Raw genomic sequence first — 27,819 nt, forward strand, 5'->3', positions numbered from 1 at the left:
AAAATATAATATATAGGCTTACACACAAGTAGGCCTATAATAAGCATATGTCTATGAAATAAATAAGTATAGAGCATTACGTAGTTATTAATTGCAAAACGAAAATAGTGTTTCGTGCGTGTATCTGGACGCGCGCGTGTATCTGGACGCGCTCTTTCCGGAGTTCTGGGTTCAAATCCTGTCCGAGTCTTTTATTCATGACAAAATTCAACTCCACTTCCAAAGACCTGTGTCCAGCTTTTAAGGATAGAGAATGAATTCACTTATGGTTCATCATTGGAAATTACTAAAACTAAAAATTAAAACAATTCTCAGTTGAAACCAGTTTTGGAAAACACAATCGAATATATATAAGGTCAAGGGCCACGAACTAAACAGACAGATGTCCAAAACCAATAGGCCTCCTTCTACGAATATCCACAATAATTACCTTAATTCATTAATTCAAGGCGGACACAATACTTTTATAAATACTGTCAAATTAGCTGTCATTTTTAACGAACTGTCAATTATGTTACGAGTAGTGGAAAATCAAAACTGTTAAACTGTTTTTCTGTATTAATTAAAGTAGCTACGGTTATGCACTGGGAATTGATCTGATCTACATAGCGGACGTTGGTGCGCAAACTGTAGCAATATACACCAAACGTTCTTGAGAAGAACTTGACTTGATAATCTGTTTTTGGACACTTCTATGCAGAGAAATGTACAACTGTAGTTATCCATCTCATTGTAAATATATTAAATTTTAATCAAAGTCAAATTTTGTTGGTTTATTCATTTTTCGTGAGTGGATATTTGTGAATTTTTTTTTTGAATGCCTTTTTGATTTAGCTTTCTGAATAAAAGTTTTTAAAATAAATTAGTTAGTTTTATTGTGGTAGTATGCAATGTGTAGTTTATGATTTTCGTAGGAAGGTTTTAATTAGATGACGTCACAAAAAGACTACTAAAATATATTTAAAAGTTAACTGTTTATATTAACACATTATAGATGGTTTTTACAACAATCACTGTACACTTTTTTTTTACATTTTTGTTAAAATAAACGTTAAACTTTGCATAAAAACCTCTTCATCTTAATTTACAAAGTACAGTATTTGGTTGATTGCATAGATATGGACACGTTAAAACATTGAAGACTTGTACAAGCCTGCAAGAGCCTGCAGCCTTCCGTGATACAAAGCTGTATGATGGAAGCTACAAACATATCGAATAAATAATTAAAACATTCTCGTTTCTTATTCATTAAGAAAGTACTTTTCTTAAGCTCTGTCTACACTATCAAACTAGTTTTACCAAAAAAGTGTAATGTGCCATCATCATGTCCATATATGGGAACATCACATTTTTTTGTCACAAATTTTGATAGTGTTGACAGAGCTTTAGCTTTAGATTTTAAGTTATTTTACATTCTTCACATTTTAAAGACTTTCTTAGAGCTTGATCTTGTAACACGTCTTGAGGAACTCTGTGATTCAGTATCACGTGATGATGATGTATCATCTAATGTCTGTGAGCTTTTACCATCATCACTGAGCTCTCCGCTGCCATCAGTTCCTCTTTTTCTCTTTCGTCTACCAAGATCTTTCTGAGATGTGCTCACATTGGTATTTATAACCAGTTCTGATACTCTACCAACCTCCATTACTGCTGGAGCATCATTTTCTCGTCTACCAAGATCTTCCTGAGATGTGCTCACATTGGTTTTTATAACCAGTTCTGATATTCCATCATCCTCCATTACTGCTGGAGGATCGTTTTCTCTTTTTACCATTTCTGACAACTGGGTTAATGTTGATGTCACGTCAGCTGTGTCTTGGTCATCATTCTTGACCATTGATGACACACTACTTGTAATCTCTTCTAATCCTGACAGATCAAGGTCTCTCAAGACTTGTGTAGGGATGTCAGAGATTTGCGACAAGCACGAAGTATTCAAAGAGGAATCCATCTCAATATCATCAAATGTCTTATTTTGGCAAGAGATCTTTCCTTCTGGAGAAGCTTCAGAAAAATCAAAATCTCCAGAGTCATCTAAAGCCAGAGTTCTGTTGCTGAATCCTGCATCTAATGCCTGCAGTTCCAGATCATCCATTCCTTCTGAGATTTCTTGACGGATTGTGTTCTGGTGAGCATGATCAATTGGTTTCTTGTAACTCTGTGAAAGTGCTGAAGAGTCGGAGTACAGTTGCTGAAGGGGAGGAGGAGAAGGTATCCTGGACAGTTGTTCAAGTCTTAAGATATTCCTTTTCAACTGACTTTCCTTCTTGGCACTCATTGGTGTTGATGTCAAATGAGGCATTGATGTCATTTGGCTCTTTCCTGCTGAGGCATTGTTTTTATAGTAAGAACTGAAGTTCTGACTTTTTGGTGTTATTGTTTTCTTGGTCGACAATGGAAATGTTATTCCAGAACTATTGCCAGGTGTTGAAAGCAATGGTGTCTTTGACGCCTTGTGATCGATTTCCCTCCGACAGCTTGTCTTTGGAGTTTGTTTAATTCCTTCCTGAATGTCAACATTTTTCTGATCAAGTAAGCTTGCGGTTGTTTCTTTACCATCCTTTGTGTACAATCGTTTAGAATAGTACGACCTAAAGTCTTGACTCTTTGGAGTGGCAAACTTATTTTTTGGTAAAACTGGTGTTCGGTCTTGCAGGGCAGATGATCGAGGAACAGCAAATGAGGGCGATGGTGTGAACTGAACAGAGCTTCCAATTCTCTTTGATCGATGTAACCTTGGAGTGCTCAATGGTGGTGGTAACGGAGGTTGAATATATGGTGTCACTGGGGTCTGTGGCTGATGCACAATGGATAACAAGTCTTCTATCACATCTTGATTTATTTCAATGAAAGACTTTGGGTCCTGAAAAATAACATTAATAATATTAAAAGGAAGCAGAAGCATCACCTTAATTTAAAATAAAATTTGTTTTTTTTTCTTGTGTAGGTTCTTCCCATTTTTATTGTAATTCTCTGTTTTATATGTATATATATATGGGGGTAAAGTAAATAAAACAACATTACACATTTTGTTCTTAGTATTTCTTGTTTATTCAGTTTGTCATTGTATAAAAAAACCCATAGAAATGAACACAGTAAATTCTCCCAATACATGACACTTTGAGTTGACCTGATAAGTCTTCTGGTATTACCAGGGAAGTAATTTCACTCTTCCATGTTATTAATTATGTTATTGATTGTAAAAAAGATTTTGGGATGACCTTTTGGAAAAGTCTGGGTTTGGTGAGTTTAGTGAGGTTTTTAGAGAGTCAAGCATTGATTGGAACAGTTGACTACCTTACCATAATTTGATCTTGAAGACATTTCAGTGAATTCTTCAAGAATTGTGTTCTTGGGTTCTGTGTTATAACTGTCATGTCATTGACATGTCCACAGGCAATTCTTGATCTCTTATCCATACCTTTCCACTGTAGATTACTGACACATATAAAGTTACCAGGTTTCATAATCTCATCAACGTGATAAACCTTTAAAATTAAAATATGCATAAATCTTTGTTGTTTAATTGTATCCATGTATCCATGTATGTGATATTTACAGAGAGAACGCATTAAAAATATGGTCTATAATAATCTTGCATTGTTATGTCAGCATTTTGTTCTAAGTTGAAGATACAGTAAAGAAGATACTTAAACTAAAAGAAAATTCTACAATTATATTATGCATGTTCCGGTTTCTATAGCTAAACTTACTTATATAAAGTTATACTTATATGAACTTACTTATATAAACTTATACTTATATAAACTTACTTATATAAAGTTATACTTACATAAACTTACTTATATAAACTTAATTATATAAACTTATACTTATATAAACTTATACTTATATAAACTTATACTTATATAAACTTATACTTATATAAACTTATACTTATATAAACTTATACTTATATAAACTTACTTATATAAAAATACAAACAAACTTACCTTTATTCCTCCCCAAAATTTCAGTGCTAAAATATTAACATCTTTGTCAGATAAGTAAACAGTTTGCGGTCGAGAACTAAAAAAAAAAACGAGAAAGCCTTAAAAATTAAAGCTAGTGGTTTGTCAGTTGGAAAACAGTAACTTAAATAACAATAAAAGTAAAAAAAAACAGTGATATTTTCTCTCTCAAAAAATGTCTTTAGAGGACCTGAGGATATAAATCACCTTCTGGGGATTTAGAGGGCTTATCCCTGGTACCATGCAAATGTTTTTGTCTGTGCTTGGTATCAAAATAAATCAAATTTGGAAAAATTAATAATGGTCAATGATAGTAATATTATAAAACTGACATTGTTAAAAGACAAACCATTAATTGGTAACAAATTTAATCTTTCAGATATCCAACCTGTGGTAACCAAATAGTATTACCTGTTACCGCTGTACGGTGTGACAAGCAACACTAGGCCTAAAACATTCATTTCTTGGTAGTCTGGCTGGAAACACACGTTGCCTACATCACAGAAATCAGTGACTACGCGTGGTGAGTAGACTACGTTTAGAACACCTGGGCTTGTAGACAGGATGTTGTAGCGAGTAGATCTTGTAGAGGCAAGCTGCACTGGATTTGACCCATCTTTTGACCTATAGAACAAATTTGGGTATTTAATATTTACAATAAACTTAACTAAATCTCTGTCTACACTATCAAACAAGTTTAACAAAAAAAGTGTGATGTACCCAAATATGGTAGTGGTATGCCCAAATATGGTAGTGATATGACGTCATCATTTTTTGTCATATAAAGTTTGATAGTGTAGACAGAGCTTAATGTAGAAGCTTGGACTTTACTTGGAAAGTATATTAGTGCTAGGGAAATGGATACACTTGAAAAACAACTTTAGCTTTCTGATATACATTATGTACACACAATATACAGTGGTTTCAGCATTTAAATATTAGTATTTAAGACATGTGATTAGCTAAAGCTTCTTACCATCCAATCGACGCACTAACATTGAAGACCTTTAACCTATGACCTTCCTTCAAAAGATTGACAACTTCTTCAGATGGGCGCCACACTGTGAACATAACACTTGTTGCTAGGCTCCGTTCGCAGAGGTTGTAGTCAACCAGTCTGACTTTTAATAATGGTGTTACGACGCGTTTTGAACCCTATGATTTATAAAGTGCACAATCAAAGATTTTAACAATAAATACACTTAGTAATATCAATTACAGGTGTTTTTGATCTATAAATCCACCTGTTTGCTTTGAATTGAGTGTTTAATATCTTTTTGATTGTCAAATTAATTGATGAAATCAAACGTTGTTGCAACATAATATTAATAAGAATTTGTAGATTTATGGTGTTTTTATCAAAGTTTATTTGTTGAATTTTATTAATAATGTATTTAAAAAAAAAGAACAAAGAAGTACAAGGTTGAACAAAGAAAATGATGATAAAAAGAGAAAAAAAGATAGATAGTAGAAAGGATTAGGAAAAGAATATAGTTGAATGAAGGAGGAGAAAATAAAAAAGATAATAAAAGAAAATGAGACAGAAAATTCATAAATAACAAAATAATGGAAATTATTGATTTAATGAACACAATTACAGAAACATTTATATTATTACTGGTATATTATGTATTATATTATCAATATCAATATTATTTTACATTATACTAAAGCATTACATAACATAACTTTACAATGAAAATATCTTTGTTAAATTTATTCATAAATGGTGATGTAAATAAATGTTTCACTTTTAAATAAAGTCAATTTCTTCTTCTCTTATACACAATTCAATAGTACAGAAAGCATTACCCTATCATTTGATTGACCTATGACCTTTTGCATTTCCGCTTGCATGTCAGACTGACGTTTATCCATCATTCGTCTGTTGTAAGCTTCAAAGCTTTCAAGCTGCTCGCTGCTCAAATGCATCTATATTATTATATTAAAAAGTTGTCAATTAGGTTACAAAATAATTACAGCTTCTATAGAAACCAAAATAAAATGAATATTACAAATTGGTGGAAGAGTTGATAGTTAATTAATCAATATGGTGACTGATCAATCAATGATAATAAATCAAAGTAATCAGTCAATAATAATCAATCAAATTAATCAATTAATGATAATCAATTAATGATAATCAATCAAAGATAATCAATCAATGATAATCAATCAAAGATAATCAATTAATGATAATCAATAATAATAATCAATCAAAGTAACCAATCAAAGTAATCAATCAATGATAATCAATCAAAGTAATCAATCAATGATAATCAATCAATGATAATCAACCAATGATAATCAATCAATAAATAATAATCAATTAAAATGCATCTTTTCAATCAATCACATGGCTGTAGTTTTTTGTTTTTTTTTTTTAAATTCAGACAATTTTCTTTTGAAATCAAACAACTTTCATTTAAAGAGATCAAAGTAGAACACATTAAAGCTGACCTTTCACCTCATCAAACTACATTTCTTACAAGTTTACATAAGGCCACCCTCCGCAATAAATGAACAAGGCAATAAAAAAGAAATAAATTAATATCTTTAGATAAGAAACTGTTAAATAGTGTGATTGTTGCACATGGTTGCATGCGGTTGAACCCAGAGTAACATGCTACCACAGGACTGGTCTTTTATACTACATCAACGTGTATTGTTAAACCAGCCTTGAACGAATGAAATTTACTTTTATTCTTACAACAACACCACACCCTGACATTTACAATTTATTATGTAATTAAAATTGTAATATATAAATTTAAAACAATGCAAGAATAAAAAGATTTTAACTATTGAAAAAGCCAAGATAAAATGTATCACAATCATCTTTGTTAGGTACTACTTTAAAAGCTATGTATAACAATTTTAACCACCACCAGATATCACAATTTTTTTAAACCACTGTGCATAGCGATTTAAATACGACCCTCCTTTCCCCACTCAGACATAAATGTTCTTTATAACTCCTGTATTGCATAACAATGTATACCTCCACAACCCAGGGCTAATATGACAACATGAGTGAAAGCATTTTTTTAAAAGTCCAAATAAAACAAAAATTGTTACTTTTACAACAGTACATCATCATATCTTAGAGCCTCATTATAATTATCATTTACTGCTTTCCTTTTCTTAACAAAAAATTGGGTGTATTACATCATCATATTTTAGAGTCTCATTATATTTATTACTTACTCTTTGCTTTTTCTTTTAAAAAAATGTAAACAATTTGGTTGTATTTCATAAAAATAAATACTGTAAATAGTAATTTGAATGTGTACATCCTCTGAACTAATTTCAATCTTTTAAAATAAAAGCTTGGATTTTCACCAAAATAAAAATGTTGACTATGCAATGTGGAACAGTTTTTTTTGCTTTAATTAATTTTTAGTCGAAAAAATAGCTAAATAAAGTACCTTAAAAAAGTCAAATACCAGACATAAAATTAACATATTTTTTTTACAGTATTTGGTTTTAACACAACCATGGGACAAACAACAGATGCAAGCAAGTAAAAATTATGTTAACAATAGTTATTTGCCCGACATTATTTATTGTAATTTAATTTTACGACATTTTTCATTATGGAATATTAGGTGACAATAAAAAACATCATTTGTATTTCATATTAATTGAATTTGATTTGTAAAGTTCATGTAAGGCATGTACTATTTAATTGTGAGAATTAAACTATTATTATTGAATCTGACCTCAGATTTTAACAACTGTTATATTAAAACAGTAATGGTTGTGTTATTTATTTTTGGTTCAATGTAATTCCTCGATTTTAGTTAATCTATAATAACCTCATAAAAAAAATACAATAAAAGAAGTTATGCAAATATACATCAGATAAAATTAGTAAAAAAAAGTTCCAATTTATAACTTATTAATAAATTAAAGATATGGACGAAAAGGACCTTTATCATTCATAGGGATAGGGCTATATTCTATATTACCTATACTTTGGGTCAGGGTGGGCTTAGACCCAGGTGGGCACAGGCACAGATGGGCTTACAAACAGGTAGGGTAATACTCAAGATTACTTCATTATACCATGGGCTTATACACAGGATGAGCTTATACCATAGGCTTATACACAGGGTGAGCTTATAACAAAGTGCCAATGTAGTAAAAAAGAAATTGAATGAAAAAAAAACTAAAATGGAAATAAGTCAACTCAAGGGAGTATATTTAAATCATTATTATTATTATTACCCAAAAAAACAACTATTAATATCAAATTACTCCACTTTCTATTGAATTGTGCCATCAATCATAGTTCAACTCAATTATGCTGTTAAAACGCAAAAAATCAGCATCTAGGAATGCTAGCTTGCTTCCATTTCCCTTAAGACTAACTAAGTCAATTACATCAACTACCAATATGACAGATTATATTGAACATTGATAGAATATAAAAGCAATTTTATTACTATGAGTCCATGTTTTTTAATAGCTTTAAAAGTAAATGTAAGAATAAAACAGTGTAAACTGTTTTGATCCGAGATAGTCCGCCAGATATGACTACTAAAACAAAATTTTATGGAGATCGCATTGAAGAAAAACATTGAGTAGAAGAACTATGATATTTAATTGATTCTGCAACACGTTTATTGAGCTTTGGTGGGATTAGGGAAAGCTGGTGGCATCCTCTTGGGATGCAGTAGGCTTTGGCTAGTGATCAGAGACTAGGAGATGATATCACCCATGGGGTAGTCTAGGCCATGACATAAGCAGCTCTGCCTCATAAGCTCAGCATCATTTACTTAGTATTTAAGCATTAGCACCGATCTTAGGCTGTGTCAAATACTTTAAGTTTTATTGCCATAAATTGGAAACATGTATTAGATTATGATGCTTTTTTGACATCAAACAATAAAGATGAAGTACTCATAAAGAAGGATTTTTAGCAGGTGTTGAATAAGCATAAACTTGGCATTTGAATGCAAATATTAGGCTAGGCCTTGAGATGCTGGAGAATGGGTATAATTTACTTGTCATAAAGTCAGGGGACGGGTGACTTGTTAGACCCAAGGGAACGTAGTCGTGTGCAGGTACATCATGTAGGCTTGATTGATTTAAATTGCCATAATATGTCATAAATTGATCATCAAAATTAATTTTTATTGACAAGGAGGATAATTTGTTTTACCTCCGTGATTTAATTTAAAAATCTGAAATCTTTTTGAAATAATAATAATAAAGTAATCATAACTATAAGTTAATTTTATTGAAAAAAGCGGAATTCTTTTTCATTTAGGAGGGTATTTTAAGTTTGATGAAGAAATAAGTTTTGATAACTTGATGGTGACTATAACAAAGAAAGGTATCACTATCTCCCATAGAGATATCATAAAAGTAAAAATGCTGAAATTGAAAACTATTAAACTAAACAAAATGGATACCTTGTTTTGAATAAGCTTATATTGATAGCGTCCTAGGGAATAGTGTTGGCGCAAGTGCTCACTTTATTCACTATTATCAGGCCAATCAAAAGAAATTAGTTGCACAAACAAAACCAGAAAAAGAAAAGAAATACATTTTATATGACTGTTACTATGTCCAGGGGAATAGCAAAGATCTAATTGTCCAGTTAATTGACCATCAAGCTATTTAATATCATCTCATATCAATTTAATGGTCAATAGCCAAAAGAGATCAGTGGACTCAAGGGAATTACTTCTCATCTAATATTAAGAAAAGGAAGAGGTCTTTTGTTTGTGTAATAATAATCTATTAAATTAGGTATCTAATATCTGAGACTTATTGTACACTTAATTGACAATCAGTTTAATATCATCATTGACTGGTCATTTAGGATCATTGCACTGCTGTTACAGACAGTAAAGTATATTAATAATTAAGAATTAAATATTATATATATATATAATATACACAGCATTGTCATTTTGTCAGTAATTTGCCTTTGGATTAATATTTAGAACTTAGCAATATATCTTTTTTTTCTATTTGTCTGCTATGCTATAAGTTCTTTTGTAATAATATTTATTAAATATATGTACCAGTAAGTTAGTAATATAACATTTTGTTTTTATTTGTCTAGAGTTTTTTTTATAACAATATCTATATTAAATGTATGTAGGCCTATTATTAGTAAAATGGTATTACAGTTAATTGCACTTTGTAATTTATATCAATTTTTTTTAAACAATTTGTCTGCTACTGTATAGCAGTTTCTTTTATAACAATATTTATATCAAATGTATGTACAACGGTGGTATTATAATTAATTGTAGGGCCATTAGGCTTATTAATTAATTTGTTTATAATACTACACAACAGGAGATCTGGCTCCACATACTGTCTGCATAGTATACTCAATATTGATTGATCGTAAAAACCCCCTTTGGCACAACAAATGGTGATATTAAAAAAATAAAGTTTTTGGATTTGAAAACAGAACATGTTCATTTAAATTTGAAATGAAGGATTTATAATTAACACACAAAAATGTTAAAGGTATAATGTCCTCCTGAAAAAGTTTTTTTTTCAAATGTTGGTGAATATGTCATTTTGTTGTTCCATAATAGTTATTCACTTTGACCAAAAATTGTATCGAAAAAAAAATTAATTATTTACCTGAAAAACTGTAATTTAAAGCAGAATGGGTGTTTGGTTAAGTTTTGTCTTGTCTTTTTTTTTTTATAAATGAACACATTTTTAGGTGTTTTTGCAGAAGTGATTAACTTTCTTAAAACTACAAAATGCCCTATTCAAAATCTGATTTTATTAATCTTCATTTTTCATGGGTTTTTTTTGAGGGGGGGGGGGGGGGGAGACACAATACATCTTTAAAAAAGGACATGCAATGGATGCGAAAGACATTACAAATACAAACATTTGTTTTTAAGTTTCTTGACAGAATGCAAAATGTCAAAGTGTAATACATAAATCATGTTTTTGTTTGCTAACATTAAATTTGTAGTCCTCCATAAAACTACTGCCACCAGAATAGGCCATTGTTTTCCTGTTTCTCAGAGGTGTTAAATGAATTATCGAACATTGGTTTTATTGTGTACATTCCTTGAATTTATTCTTAAATATGGTAGTAATATGCCCAAATATGGTAGTGATGTGCCCAAATATGATAGTGATGTGCCCAAATATGGTAGTGATATGCCCAAATATGGTAGTGATGTGCCCAAATATGGTGACATCATCACCACACATCACATTTTTTGTCATATAAAGTTTGATAGTGCTGACAGAGCTTAAGATTAAATTTACTTCAGACATATAATTTATTATCTTTGTTTTATTCATAAAAACTGCTTTAAAATATTCTAGCAATAAAATTTGCACTAAGTGGGTTAACATGAATTAAATAGCTTCTGAATTTGATTTGTTTTGTTACTACATTAAATGGAACATATATTTTAATGTTCCCTATTAAACACAATATCATGCACTATACATATAAACTGGTTTATCTATGCTATTGATTTATCCTTCAAAATAGGAGATTTAGATGAAAGGTCCTTAGAAAGGGGAAAGTAGACATAGAAGTGGCAAGACTTTCTGTGTTTGTGTAATATAACATTCAGGGCCTCAATGAAAACTAACTGTTTGGGCTACCCTGGGTAAAATGATAAATAAATGTAATATTAATACTAATCTACAAGTAATACAAAGTACTATACAACTATAAAAGACTTGGGTTGTTATAGATATAGGGAAAAAACTGACTCTGACTGACTGACACAAGACCATGAAACAAAATGTCTCACAATCAACAAATGATTGACTACCATGTCTGAATCAGGGGCAGACAGCACTACTGATGCAGTCAAAATTAAGCTCTGTCTACATTATCAAACTTTATGTGAATTAAGATACAACAAATACAGAAAGGACATTCATGATTTATTCTTAGCATTGCAATTTCTTTATGATGTTTTTTTCCTGTATATTTTGTGTCATTGTTTTTGTCCGCACTTTTTATGATGCTGAAATAAATTAAATCAAATTGGGTTTAAAAATATATTTCAAAAAAAGAAGAACTAAAGTGTTTTAAATGATGTTGAACAATTTGTTAGCGAAAGTTTTAAAATAATGTTCACCTGTTACGTTGCTTTTTAAAATAAGACAACAGCAAGTTAGGTATTAGTACTATCAGGGGTGAAGGACTGTAATGCACGCTGCGACGCAATTAAATTTAATTAAACTTTATGATGTGTGTATCTATATGAATTTCTGAAAGCACGATGATAAAAACTAATAAAAATAAATTAGGCCAACTATATAATTATACAATTAAACGACTATTCCATGTATAAATGCTTTAGTTGGTTACCGCATTATTGTTAGACCACATAATAGAAAATAACATTTAATCAAATCTGATGTCACTCAAACTTTATATTAATATTTGGGTCAAGGAATTTCACAACAATGAACATGTAACTCCAAACTTGTAATTATAATTTAATGGTACAAAAGATTAAATCAAATAAAATGTATTTAAATTATCTCTGATATGGACACAATGAAATGAACATGTACACGCATTCAATTAAATTATAAAATCTAATTTCAAATGGCAAACTTAAAATTTGCATTGTTCACCAAAACATCAAAATTAGAGATAAATAAAATCAAACTTTTAATAGGCCATTTTGCAGTTTGAAGTTATTCACCTCTGCAGAAAAAACCGAACAAAAATGATTTAAATTTAAAAGGACAAAAAAAATAGTTAAAGTGAACCACATCTAGATAAAGGAAAACCCCAGTTGTATAATATCTCATCATCATCATGAATGAATGCAGCTTTACCCTTGAGATATCACAGCAATGGGCTATATCATTGTATTAATATAGGTGTGAAAAGGGCTTAAACATTAAAACCTACCCATAGTGTACGAAATATGTAAAAACTACACCCATAGATGGCGCTGTAAAATTCTTTAATATATTTCATAAAACTGAGTCATCTTCCATGCAGTGAAACGAAACAAGTGTGAATGCAGCTTAACTTGAGATATCGCAGCAATCATTGTATTAATATTTGACATAGGTGTGAACAGGGCTTAAACATTAAAACCTACCTTGATATAGTTTGGATCAAATGCTGTTTCCATTGCGTCGTGTATCTCACGACCGGTTTGTAATGTTGATATTTCTTTGACTGACAACTTGCAGATTCTTTTCCTCTTTACACCTTTGTTTTCTGAAAACAAATTTGAAACAAATTTAGAGATTGATATCAAGGAACAAACATTCCAAACTTACTAGTATCTAACTTTCAAATAGAGCAGAGTATCAATTGAAAAAAAGGTGGATATTCTTTTAAAAGTTTTAAATAAATACAGTATCTTTCTACTGGGTCAAAATCTTAAAAAATAGAGGGTGCTATAAAAAAATCATTCATATTTGTTTGTTTTTATTTCAAATCCATACATCAAACATATTTATAAAAAGAGGTTGATACATAAATAACAGTCAAATGATAAAACATCAGGAGAAAAACAAAGGAGAAACATAGGAAGATGAATAGATTCAGGAAAAACCAAATAATCCTTTAAAAAAAATAGTTTCCATTGCATGTTTGAGTAGTTAATTAACTAATTAATTAATTAAGTTTCTTTTAAAAATTAAATTGTTAATGCTGCTTGTTCCATGTGAGAACACTTTTTTTATTGGTGATATTTCTGAAATTACGTAAAGAAAAATGATTTTATTTTGCAAATAAAGGAAAGGAGCCTACCACTGGAAACGTCTTCAAATTTTGAACTGATCTTGTAATAAATGTCTTCCATTTTTTTTTGATGATTTCTTGAATAATCAGCTGCAGCTTTGCGTTCGGCTTTCTCAGACCGAAAGACAAAACCACCTTCCGCTAACCTCTCCATATACTATAAAAAAGAGCAAGTGGTGTAATAATAACTTTGAACTAGAAAAAACCACTTTATATTAGTCTTTCCCTATACTCCTCTTACATATTATAAAACTATTTAAAATATTTCTGGTGAAAGTATATCTAAAAAAAATGAATATCTGCCTATTGAAAAACTAATAATAGATAAAAATGCTGAGGACGTCTCGCTATCTCCAATGGATCAAAGAACATCTTTAGTTAAGAAGCTCATTCACAGATAAACAAACTCTAAACAGAAAGTAATATAACTATTTCTAACAAGATGTACTCTGTCTAAACTATTTGAGAAGAAAAGTGTGATGTGACCAAATATGGTAGTGTATGTCCAAATATGGTAGTGATATGACATCATCATGTCCATATATCACATAACGTAGTGTAGACAGAGCTTTATAATAAGATGTACTCACCATTATGGGATAAGCTCTGGCAACAACTACATCTAAACATCCAACCATGCCACCGTCACCGTACAATGACGATAACAGCACCGTAAAGGGCTGGGGGTTGCGTTGGAATCCAAGCTTTACGTCATACCGTGCTCTACGAGTTGAATTTGCTGATATCTTCAGTTTTAAACTCGGGGGTGCCTAGAAAGAGAGAAATATAAACAAAATAAGATGAATGCTGACTAAAACTAGATATAAACAAAGCAATTTTGTCGATTATAAGTTGGTCTGACCAATTAATGATATTCTTATTCTTTTACAAATGCAGATAATAAAATGTTTTACTTGGATGAGAGTTATAAAATGTTTTACTTGGATGAGAGTTATAAAATAATAAGAAAAAAAACCCACAAACACCCCCATTTTCAATACCTCTAGTGGCGGACAAGCCTCTTGGGAACCAGTCAACTCTGCACTGTGAATGATAATCTTCTGACCAACTGTCAGCTTTCCTGTCTTCACAAATCGTTGTAGGGCTGGATCAATATTGGCTGGGATGCTATACCAGCCATCAGTCAGTAATAGACTTGTCTGCGTCTAAACGAGATCATGTTACAATACCATTTAGATTTCACAAACTTTCGGAAAGTTAACCTTAACATAGCACACATTTGTATGATGTAAATCATATTCAGGGGCACTTTACAAACATTGGTTGAAATAAAAAGTTTTTATTGTCTTTTAAACTTGTCATAGTCATCCAAATTTGTTTTTGTATATCCAAAACATTCGGGAGAAATTGCACACAAAATATCAATTCCTGCAATTAATATTGGAAGACAAAAGCAACTTACCTGTTTTGCTTTGGACGGGCTAGTGGTCTGATCAGTAGTGTGATCAAACACAGATGCAACGCACAGTACCATAGTCTTAGATGGCGTATCGTCTCTTTCAGTTATCATCTTTATAGCCGATCGTTGAGTTTCATCGATCTCACGATCATATCGGTACTTTAATCGAAGCAAGACTGATTCTGGAGTAAGTAATCTATACAAAGAAGTAAGGTATGAATTAAAACATCATAGACCTTCTTATATTGTTGTGAATATATTAAGTAACTGGAATTCATAGTACAGGCAACTTTCCCAATACCGGACTCTCTGAAAACCGGAAACTAGACTTTTCTTTCTTCTAGTCCAACCAGTCACAAATTCATTTTTACCATTAAAAACACATTCCAAATACCAGACTTCCCTGGAAAACCAGACATATTTAGCCAGCCCAAAGGTGTCCGGTATTGGAAGAGTTGCTGTAATATAATATTGAACAATTTGATAGAGATTATGACATCAGTTCAATTACCTTCCTCCAAAGTGACTTGGGTATGAACGCTCAAGAGATGCTAACTTCCACACAATCCACCGATAATGGTTGCTGACCCATTCTGGCGTCACAAGTCGTGGGTCAACTCCAGGTGTGTCTAACAAAGCACTGCAATAAGACAATAATTAATAAAAACATTAAATAATTTATTTTTATTTGATAAGCAATTTTTTACATAAATAAGTGAACCTAAAGCTCTGTTTACACTATCAAACTGTATGTGACAAAAAAATGTGATGTGCCCATATATGGACTTGATGATGTCATAACACTACCATATTTGTGCATATCAGTGCCATATTTGGGCACACCACACCTTTATTGTCAAACTAGTTTGATAGTGTGGACAGAGCTTTATAATAAAGCTACATAAACATTATCAAATAAGTTATCATACTTGTAGAATTCTTTCTTTCCCGCTTTACCCCCATCATCAAAGACAAGCGTACCACCATCTGTAAGTTTAATTCCTCCTGATGAAAGCACCCCTTCTGAAAAGTGGTCTGATCCATCAAGCTGGAACTGCTCAGCAGAATCAGCTGAAATAGCAACCGTTGAGGGCAGCACACCATAATAGAACATCTAATGTGAAATGGAATTATATAAGTTTTACATTACACAAGTTATTTTTTTATAACAGAGAAATAATAATAAACATTCAAATGTTGGTAAACAATACACTCCAATGCTTCTTCAGAAATCAACAAAAAAGTAGTTTTATGCAACAAAATCTTTCAACAACACATAATTTAAAAATGTCATCCTTATTGAAAGACTATATTGTAGGCCTACTTGAAAGATGGTAGGCATGAATGAGTGATTTAAAGTGGTTTGAAATTGGAGAGTGGGGGAGAAAGATTCTTATTATGAAAATAAAGTAACATTACTTGTTCTTTAGAATGTTGTCCTGGGAGAGCTCCATCAACTGCGTCACAAAGCTTGATCCTCTCCGACGTTTTCCGTTTATGACGAAGCGTTCCTCTTGAAGGTTTCACAGTGTAGTTCTGCAATATATGAATATTATTTCAATAGAGTAATGGCAGTAAAAACATTTAGGAAAAACTTGTTTAGTTTAGTTACTTTAGTTGATGTTTGTCCCATTGGGACGTAAGGGCCACTATTGTGGTTTCTGCAACCAATTGATTCAACTGGTAAGGCTGAAAACGCACTGAAAAACAACAGAGGTCGAATATCTTTACAAACCTTCTTTTCTTGAATTCTGTTACTCTGTTGTTCTCTGATAGAGGACTGAACACAGTTGCCATCTTTCACACACAATTCATCGACAACACCATTTTCTGATGCCAAATCCAGCTTTAATTTCTTTGCAAATGGTCCTACAACCGTCCTTCTGTACGATGCAGGTTCGTCAAATAATCTACTTGGCTGGGGGCCTGATTTGAACTTTGAACTTGCACCTTCTTTAAAAGGAGTTGTAAAAGATGACGCTTCAGGGTATTTCTGACATTTGCTTACAGTTTCAGAGCCCAAGTTGCTTCCTCTCCTATAAAATAAAACAAGAAATTTACTTACAAGTGTGTTGGCTTTATTACACAGTAATACAAGTTAGATAAATCATGTATGATTCCACCAAACTTTCGAGTTAAAATCACAATTGTGATGCATTTGATAAACAGGCAAACTGCCTTAAAATGTCTTGACATGTTTTGAGAAACTATTCTTATCATCAGAACAGGAAACAAGTGGATTAAAGCAAGAAGTAGAGATTATATACTTAAGTAAGTAATGTTTTTAATTAATAATGTAATTCATAATTGTTAACCTTACTTAAAACTAGACTTATTAGGGTGTGACTTAAACTGATGGGTGATGCTGCCTGGTAAGATCCTGTCTTGTAAAATATCTATAAAAGAAAATGTTAAATTATTAATATCAATTTATATTGTTAAATTGTATACATTACACACATTATTCATGTTGTAACTTATTCCATTTAGTTAAAACTTAAACGAAAAAAAAAAACATTTAAACTTACGCTCTGGAGAAGTTTTGAAAGATCGAGTTCCTTCTTGCCTGATGTCTTTGGAGCAAGAATCTACTGAATAAACAAATGTGATTACTGTATATTGGAATGTCAAAATCATCATTCTAAATTTGTAGAAAACAAGACAATAGGTAGTGCAAAAAAGTATTTGAAATCAAAGAATACCTGACTCATGCAAGCCATGTGTATTTGATGAATTCTTCCTGAATGAACCTGTAGGAGTCGTCGTATTACGGTCAGATTGGTTCCTCTTGAGTAACAAGTTTTCCTTGCTTTTGGACATTTTCTCACGAAGAAGAACATCTTCCATTGAGGACATCTCAGAGTTCTGTTTTGATGTCTGATCTTGAATAACACCTTGAACATGTTTGATAGCAGCATCTGAAATATCAACCTTTGACCCTTGAGCGGTATGAAAGCCTGGTATTGATCTTGTAGCCGGTACAACTTGGCTTTTACTTGGTATTTTATCTTCTACGTTACAAAGAAGTTGCTTTCCATGTCGAATAGCATCATCAGATATATCGACTTGGTTTCCTCTGCCAGTAACAAATGCCGGTATGCAACTGGTATCTTTAAGGTCCATGCTACCATTCTGGTTCTCCAAGACCATTTTAACTTTGCTCAGTGATTCTGCAGAAACAGGAACAGATGTACCTCCTGCAGTTTTGAAACCAGTAAATCCTGAACTGGTGCACACTTCACTTGTTGAAGTAACATTGGGTACAATATTATCATCAAATTTTTGTTGAATCTTTTTTAAAGAGTCTTCTAAAATTGATACTTCTAATGGTTTGTGTAATGAAGTAGAGAGTGACTTATTTTCCCAATTTGATGAGCTTGAGGAGGTAAAATCAGTTGTATCTTCAATATCATCAAATGTTTTTTTCACTTTTATCAAAGATTCTTCAGATATTTTCACTTTCTTTCCTCTTCCCGTCTTAAAACCAACAAATGGTTTATCGATGTCTGGCTTACTAAATGTTAAAGTAGTAGAAGTAGAATTTCTTGAATGACTAGCATTGTTATCAATGTTTACTGTGTTAATTTCTTCATCATCAAAGGTTTGTTTCACTTTCTTTAGAGATTCTTCTGATATTTTCACTTTCTTTCCTCTTCCAGTCATAAAACCAGCAAATGGCTTATCGATGTCTGGCTTACTAAATGATGATAAAACGGAATCACTAGAGTTGTTATCAATGTTTACTGCGTTAATTTCTTCATCATCAAATGTTTGTTTAACTTTCTTTAAAGATTGTTCTGATATTTTCACTTCCTTTCCTCTTCCAGTCATAAAACCAGTAAATGGCTTATCGATGTCTGGCTTACTAAATGATGACGGAATTGAATGACTAGAGTTGTTCTTCAAGCTTGAGGAGGTAAAATCAGTTGAATCTTCAATATCATCAAATGTTTGTTTTACTTTCATCAAAGATTCTTCAGATATTTTTACTTTGTTCCCTCTTCCAGTCATAAAACCAACAAATTGCTTGTTACTGTGTGAGCTATGAGGCACAGTTTTTACAAAAGGCGTGGTCTGGCTGTCTTCTTCCATTATGTCAGATGTCAATTTATTCATGAGAATATCAGATGTACAATCTTCATTATCAAAAGTTTGTTTTACTTTCATCAAAGATTCTTCAGATATTTTAACTTTCTTTCCTGCTCCAGTCTTAAAACCTACAAATGGCTTATCGATGTCTGGCTTATCAAATGTTAAAGAAGTTGAATTTCTTGAATGACTAGCGTTAATGTTTACTGCGTTAAAGTCTTCATCATCAAATGTTTGTTTCACTTTTTCCAAAGATTCTTCAGATATTTTCACTTTCTTTCCTCTTCCTGTCTTAAAACCAACAAATGGTTTATCGATGTCTGGTTTACTAGATGATGTCACTGTCAAACTTTTATTAACCTTTAATAATGTAGCAAGGTCTTCATCATCAAATGTTTGTTTAACTTTCTTTAAAGACTCTTCAGATATTTTCACTTTCTTTCCTCTTCCAGTCATAAAACCAACAAACTGCTTATCTTTGTCTTTACCACAAGCTGATGTTTCAATTGGATTTGTTGTGTGAGGTGGATTAATATTCACAAAGTCATCATTTTCAAATGTCTGTTTCACTTTCTTTAAGGATTCCTCAGAAAATGTAACCTTATTTCCCCGTCCAGTCATAAATCCAACAATAGGCTTCTCTCTGTCTGGTTTGCCAGAAGGCGTCTCTCTTTGGTTTGATGCATGAGGTTTGTTATTAGACACTACTATACTTTCTTGTAAATGATCATCTGTAAAATTGTCTTCAAATATGTCTTTTACTTTTCTTAAAGAATCTTCAGATATGTTTACCTTTTCTCCTTTGCCAGTCATAAACCCACGAAAAGATGTTGTCTTTTTAGACTGGAGTGGATTTACCTTCAAACTGTTTTTTGTCTCGGCGAATTCATTTGATAAGTCATCCACATGATCAAATTTTTGCTTAACTTTGCACAAAGCATCTTTAGAAATGTTTACTTTCTTTCCTGCTCCAGTCATAAACCCACCAAAAGATGTTGTCTTTTTAGGCTGGAGTGGATTCACCTTCGAACTGTTTTCTGTCTTGAAGAATTCATTTGATAATTCCTCCACATCATTAAACTTTTCCTTAACTTTGCACAAAGCATCTTCAGAAATGTTTACTTTCTTTCCTGCTCCAGTCATAAACCCACCAAAAGATGTTGTATTTTTAGGCTGGAGTGGATTCACCTTCGAACTGTTTTCTGTCTCGGCGAATTCATTTGATAAGTCATCCACATGATCAAATTTTTGCTTAACTTTGCACAAAGCATCTTCAGAAATGTTTACTTTCTTTCCTGCTCCAGTCATAAACCCACCAAAAGATGTTGTCTTTTTAGGCTGGAGTGGATTCACCTTCGAACTGTTTTCTGTCTTGAAGAATTCATTTGATAATTCATCCACATCATTAAACTTTTCCTTAACTTTGCACAAAGCATCTTCAGAAATGTTTACTTTCTTTCCTGCTCCAGTTATGAACCCAACAAAAGGTGTTGCTGCTTCATCGATGTCAGTACAGACAGAACTAGGAACTAGTTGATCTTTATGATCTTCAACATCAACTTTCAACTTTGTTTTTGAAACATTTTCTTCTCTAGTTTCCAAACTATGAAAGTTAGCAGCTAAATTCTTTTTTTCATTTAAATTTGAAGTTTGCATTGCATCAACAGTTGCTTCTTCATCTGAAATGTCCCGCACTAATCTTTGAAATTCTCTCATACCTTGTCTAGCATTTGTAATCTCTGAAATGTTATCGTCTGACGGAAAATTAACTTTACTTGGACCATTGAGGTTGTTATCAACTCCTGAAAAGCTAACTTCTTCCATCAGGCAATCTTCATCCTCTTCTTGCATGAATGCATATACCATTTCAGCTTCATCAGCAGCTGCTATTTCTTTCTGAGCTTGTGTCGCAGTCACAAACTCATCATCAAAGTTATCTAAATGACCTTGTGTCACAGCATCCCTTGAAGCAACGGCCATACATTGTTTTGAAGTTGATGGGAGTTGTTCATCACCTTCTTTCACATTTTCTACTAAACAAGGTGTTAACATGACATCCAATGATTTTCTGCTGAAACTTTCAACTTTTGTATTGTTTGTCCTATCTGGAATGTTCTTATTAATGTAATCTGTTGGTATGTCTTCTACCTTAAGTTCATACTTTCCATGTGTTCTTGGCAAATGTATTGGCTTCCTACTGACTGGTGTTCTTTCATGTTCAACCACAGACTTTTTGGAATTTTCATCTTCGTTGTCAAAAAATGTGGAAAAAGTTAAGAAATCTGCAGAGAATAAAAGAATGTAATTGAAATTAAATTGGGTGCAATGTTATATTTTTACATTATTTTACATTAATTTGTTAATTTTAAGGTTAAAAAATAAGAAAGAAAATAAGCAAATTTCAAATGTCGCACCTTTTTTAACAGGACAGCGTGGATTAATTTGAAATGAAAATTTCTCATTCTCTTTAGTTGGCACCTCCTTAGTAGTATTATCGTCCTCATTATCACTATCTTCTTTTACTATTGTAGCGTTCTCCATCCATTTAAACTTTTTAGGAGATGGTTGCCTAGCTCCTTTAGTAGAGTATGTAAAGGAAGATTTGTTAGTCAACACATGGTTGAATAAATTGTTAATTCTTGGTGAAACTGGAGGTGCATCTGAAGAATATATAAATCTTGATGAATTCTTTTTTGATATGGACACAGAATACCCGTTGCTATTCTTTTCATCAATGTTAGTCATATTGCAAGCTTCAGTTTCTGAATCAGACTTCAGATGTAGGAATGGTTGTTGGCAGGAATGATCAATTTGTTTGTTATTTATAGACTTGTCAAGAATAGCACCGTTGGTCAACATATTGCACATATTATCTTGTGAGCACCATTTATCTTCATTTTTAAAAGCACATTTAATTACAAGGCATCCATTTTTTACTCCTTTAGCAACTTCTGAAGTTGCAGAAGCATCGTCTGTAACCTTACACAGTGTATCAATAAATGATGGAGATATTTGCGAAAATGGATCCACTTGACTTGAGGGAGTTGCGACAATAGCACCATTGAGTTTGTTGTGAAATAAAGGTTTTACTTTAGTAGTTGCAGTTAGTTCGAGAACAACTTTATCTTTGTTGTTATCTGGTAGAGACTCTGGAACAAGGTGAGAGTTTTGTTTGTCATTTTCTTCTGAAGGATTACGAGACAAATTTGGAGATATCATTTCAAAATCGTCTTGTATCATATATTTATCCTCTGAATTTCTATCAAGAATGTTTGTAACAGAATCTTCCTCATTCTTTTTAAATGTATTTCTTTTTCGCTTACTCCTACGTTTGGAAGATGATTTCTTTGGTGGTGGTTTCTTTTTAGAAAGTCTCTGCCTTCTTTCAGGAGGTGTATCAAGGAGGAATGCAAGCGTGTCTGCAATATTTGATCCATCTTCAGGAGAATATTTTGTTAATATTTCATTGACAATTACTTGCGATAAAGATGTCTTGATTGGAAAAGGTTTTTGTACTTTTGCTTCTGAATCAATCTGATTGTCAACTTTGTTCATTGTTTGAAATCTGTTTTTGCTATCAATGTTGTCATCTTCCAATTCATTATTTTTTAGTTTATCACAAGTTTTTGGAACTAACGCTTCGAATATTGCAGGTTTTTGTTTAGAATTTCCAGACTGAAAGACTAGATCACACTTGGTTTGTTCACATATATCCTCATCTTTTGATCGTGTTCTATTTATTAACGAATTATCAGTAGTTTCTTCTGCTTGTTGTTGTAGTGTAGCTTCTAATATTTCCGTTTCAACAGTCATTTCTCTTTCTTCTTCATCTGATGAGGTCTTTGCCAGATCAAGCATATCAGTAGCATTATGGCTGTCCACTTCCCAGGTATCAGCATTACTATTGTTGAACAGTGCTCTAGCTATTACCTGAGAAATTTAAAAAAATGTGATTTTATTTATTTAAAAAATACAATTCAATTCAAATTCAAAATATACAAATAACTATAAATAAAAATTTGAGAAAATAAAAAAGGAAGAAGGCAGGATCTCAGAAACATACATGATCTTGAGTTGGGACACAGAACGAAGGGTCAAAGCAAGCAGGAAATGGGTCAGGACAAATTTAAAGATTATTTTAAAAAGATAAAAACAAGATTGTATTATTTCTTAATTTTCATTTTAAACGACACAATATCTATAAGTATATTATGATAAAAAAAATCTTACTCCAGATTGTTTATCTGTTGATTCCCTTGGATGCCATGCACTACTTTTTGCAGAAGTTGTAGATGACTTAATAGGTGGTGTTGCAAGGGAGCTGGTCCATGAGATATTTGCTTCATGATCTATTCCAAGACTCAATGGAATCAGCTGAAATTCAATATGAACATAAGTTAAATTGTTTATTCGTTTATTCAATATATTTTCCAAACATATAAAAAATATGGAAAGTAAATGAGTACAGTAATTAAAAACATAGTATGTGTGGAAGGAAGCCTAAATAAGTTAAACTTTACGCCTAGGTTCCCACAAAAAGTACAGAAACTGACTAATTCATTTTAATGAATTCTGTGAGCCTATAGGGGCTCATAAGGTTTGCTTGAAAAGTTAATCTCTGTCTACACTATCAAACTAAGTGTGATGTTCCCAAATATGGTAATGAAGACAGAGCTTAAGTAATGCAAGTAACGGTAACAAACCTTGTTTGACGACGCAAGGGACTCTTCTAAACGAGATGACGTCTTAGTCTCAGATTTTTCATCCATGAGGAGTTCCTCCATAAACTTTGGTGTATCACCACATGTAGAGAAAGACTCATTATGGCAGAATGAATGAGAAGGAGCAAATGGTGATGTTTTAACATAACGTAACGTAGAATGGCAAGGAGTATAAGATGCGGGGGTTTCAAGATTAGATGTTGATGCCTGGTAGTGGCTTTCAGGTGTGGCTGGGCTTAACGCTGAAAAAGAATATTTTTTATTTAGTTAATAATGTCATTGCACTTTCATACCTAAAGCACTCACCAGAAAGGTCCTCTACTTTATATACTAGTATGTATTTATGTACAAACTTTACTACATTGTATGATTTTAATAATTGTTGAATGAATAAATTTACCTTGAATAATAATTGGGTACAGTCATTATAGGCAATTAGTTTAGTAGGCTATCGCTCTCTGTAGTTAATATTTGTGAGTGTGGAATAAATAATATTTGTGAGTGTGGAATAAATAATATTTGTGAGTGTGGAATAAATAATATTTGTGTGTGGTTTTAGTAGAAAAGATGGGAAATAAACAACTACACTACCAGTAGCAATATTTTACCATTTTGAAATGTGTAATGTATGTTTACAAAAAATATATCATCATTATAACAATAAAATCAATGTATTAGTTTAAAAGAGTGATGACTTACTATTGAGTCTTTTGTAGGGTGAAATATTCCAATACTTGTACTTAGAATTAATCTGCTCATCTTGACTGAACAGTGAAGGTGTAGATACATTGGTTGATGGCGATGGAAAGAGAGGAGTTGAATACAGCTTAAAAAATATACAAAAATAAGTTTTTATCGACTTTTCACCAGAAAATGCAGAATCCATCCAGCGTATTTTCTCATGAAAAATATGCCTAAATTACGGTAATATAAAAATGAATAATTAGAGTAAAAAATGTTTTATTGAAACATACAATACCTGTTTTGATTTGTCAACACATGGTTTTCTTTTTGGAGTTTTGAATGCAAATTCTTCCTTTTTATCCTCAACATCATGCATTCTTTCAATGTGTACTAATGAATCATTGACTACATCTGTTCCTTCTCTGTCCATATGAACCTCATCACCCTGAACATCTGTAACTCTGACCAGCTCAGACGAGATGTTTTTCTGTTCAATATAATTCTGAGGGCCAGTCTTTCCTTTTACCAGACACGGTAAGGATTTTCGTGGTGGAACATCCAAACATGACATATGCTCACTGTGTTTAATAATGTCTTTACTTATGTTTTCACTGGACAGCGTACACAGAGTATCTTCTCTTTGTTTTCTGCTAAAACGAGATACATCATTCTTAATCTTGGTGCTATCAACACCAGACACAGCATCATAGTTCCATGGAGCTGAAGAGAACCATTCAGAGTTGACGGCTCCAAGATCATCTTTGCATCTTTCTTTGTAGATTCCAAATAAACTGCTCACAATTGGTGACGGCTTTGCGTCTTGCTGACAAACTGCATTAGGTAGCAATCTTCCAGAACAGCAAATTTTCTTTGAAAACTTGTGTCTAGAATCCATAGTGTTCATCACATTTTTGTCTTGGTCTAAATTAAATAAAAATACTAATAATTTTACAGTTATTAATTTTAAGTCTTTGAACACAAATCTGAGAAAGTCCTGTCTATTAAAATCAGTATTATTACTATAATTTAAATTAGTCTACTACTAGCTATTTCAAACCATAATATTAATTAATAAGTACAGTAGGTCACACATCACAACACATGGGCAATGCATGGCACAGTCTCGTATACAGTAATGTTATGCCGCCTACTTATTTACTTAGTATTTATTAATAATTACCCACCAGCAGGCAGTAGGCTAGTACTACAGCCTGTAGTACTAGCTACTGCCTGCTGTAGTGTAGTACAGGCCTCCTAGGTGAGGTCCTAGCTAGGCCTACCTAATAAATATTTATTTAACATAAAAGTATACTTATAATTATAGTAGATAATACTAATAATAATATCCACGAATAAAGTACTTGTATTGTATAGTAGGCTATGCCATGGTAAATTAACCTACATACTTGCTTGGGCCTACCTCGAAGCGAGTGAGTTAGTTGCTAGGCCTAGTAGGAATAGAGCTAGAGACTATCTAGCCTATAGGCCTAGGTCTAGTCCTGCTGCTGCTAGCCCAGAGCTCTGCTAGCTAGGCCTAAAAATAGACGGGTTGGTTGATTGGCTATGAACATCAAACGTGTCTATTTACAGTCTTAATGTATGTGTGTGTATATATACTCTACCTTCTTTTTAACCCATGTCTGAGTAGAACTGATTAATTTATGTACTTTATTAAAGAAAACCACAAGCCTACTTTAAATTTCGAGCTCGTGTCCGTAATTTTAATAACAACACGCCATGTTAAAATTTCAAGAATACGCGCTCTATGCGTCTGCGCAGTGTGATTGATTATCGGACCGTTCCATTTTTGTAACGTCACATTTTCTGGTTTTCAATTGCAAATAACTAACAATGGAGCAGTATATATAATAAAATTAGTAGGCTAAATTGTATTATTATTTTACAGACCGTAACCTCGTTAAGACTGAACTTTATTATTATTAATTATAATTTTTGGATTGTTTTCACTGATGGTATATCTCAAATATTCATAAATAAAATGGTCCGTATTTTTATTATATCAATACTCTCTGAGGTTTTCAAGAGCTCAAACCTCAGATATTGATATAATAAAAATACGGACCATATTTGAACATGAAAAATGAAGATTAACTAAATCATACTTTGAATAGGTTATTTTATGGAACGCCGTTTACGCAACATTTCGATGATATGAATTGAATGGCGCGATATACGAATGAAATGTTTTGATATGAATTGAATGGCGCGATATATGAATAAAATGTTTTGAATTGAATGCTTTGAATTGAATGTTTTGAATGAAATGTTTTGAATTTAATGTTTTGAATAAAATGTTTTGAATGAAATGTTTTGAATGAAATGTTTTGAATGAAATGTTTTGAATGAAATGTTTTGAGTGAAATGTTTGAATTGAATTGAAAAAGTCAAACTATTGGTGGCGTATGTCATTCTCGCTTACGATTTTTTCTCTCAACCTCTTAAGCCGGCCGGGTTAGCTTCTTCTCCTTTTGTTATATACGCCAAGTTGTTTGGAATGAATATTAATAATATTATTCCCTTAACTCTAATATAAAAGCAATACTAAAACGGTTTAATTAAAGATAAAACGCATTTTATTTTGTATTTATTTTCAAGCAAAGCAAGAATTAAAAAGATTGTTATTTGTTAAAAAGAGAAAACAATTTTTGTTAATTGATAATGTATGTATAAAAAAATACATAAGTATAATTAATGTATAAGATTATAAAAGAAAGGAAATGTATTAATGATGACATGTACACAAATTAATTAAAGATAAAAACGCATCGTATTTGTATTTTTTTTAGCGGGAATGACATACGCCGCCAATAGTTTGACTTTTCAATTCAATTCAAACATTTCATTCAAAACATTTCATTCAAAACATTTCATTCAAAACATTCAATTCAAAACATTTTATTCAAAACATTCAATTCAAAACATTTTATTCAAAACATTCAATTCAAAACATTTCATTCAAAACATTCAATTCAAAACATTCAATTCAAAACATTTTATTCATATATCGCGCCATTTAATTCATATCAAAACATTTCATTCGTATATCGCGCCATTCAATTCATATCATCGAAATGTTGCGTAAACGGCGTTCCATATTATTTTGTAGTTTTAATAAAGTTAATCCCTTCCGTGAAAAAAAAGGTCAAATTCAACCAAAACCCATTGGCTGGCAGCCAATTT

The 27,819-nt window shown here is 31.9% G+C and overlaps 1 protein-coding gene across 1 annotated transcript; it reads right to left on the reverse strand.

The window, feature by feature from the left end:
• Positions 1-965: 965 nt before the first annotated feature.
• On the reverse strand, positions 966-25,513 carry LOC144843499 (uncharacterized). Its single transcript, XM_078700286.1, has 23 exons — positions 24,914-25,513; positions 24,634-24,760; positions 23,917-24,176; positions 23,444-23,587; positions 21,628-23,143; positions 17,827-21,495; positions 17,653-17,712; positions 17,445-17,520; positions 16,860-17,160; positions 16,544-16,660; positions 16,054-16,238; positions 15,636-15,764; positions 15,128-15,320; positions 14,706-14,870; positions 14,295-14,474; positions 13,714-13,861; positions 13,055-13,176; positions 5,787-5,906; positions 4,951-5,129; positions 4,386-4,598; positions 3,957-4,032; positions 3,306-3,491; positions 966-2,866 (listed from the first exon to the last, which is right to left on the reverse strand). Exons 1-23 carry the CDS (start codon positions 25,511-25,513, stop codon positions 1,418-1,420), a joined length of 10,215 nt encoding a protein of 3,404 aa, XP_078556412.1. The 3' UTR covers positions 966-1,417.
• Between the last annotated feature and the right edge of the window lie 2,306 nt (positions 25,514-27,819).

Source organism: Antedon bifida, chromosome 5 (genome assembly GCF_963402885.1).
Source record: "Antedon bifida chromosome 5, ecAntBifi1.1, whole genome shotgun sequence".
Lineage (NCBI taxonomy): Eukaryota > Metazoa > Echinodermata > Crinoidea > Comatulida > Antedonidae > Antedon > Antedon bifida.

Excerpts from the sequence above, each read along its gene's own strand:
- LOC144843499 (XM_078700286.1), bottom strand. The coding sequence starts at position 25,513 with ATGGATTCTAGACACAAGTTTTCAAAGAAAATTTGCTGTTCTGGAAGA. Across the intron at positions 5,130-5,786 it reads TAGGTCAATCAAATGATAGG|GGTTCAAAACGCGTCGTAAC; the intron begins GTAATGCTTTCT and ends TATAAATCATAG. Across the intron at positions 4,599-4,950 it reads GTTAGTGCGTCGATTGGATG|GTCAAAAGATGGGTCAAATC; the intron begins GTAAGAAGCTTT and ends TTTGTTCTATAG.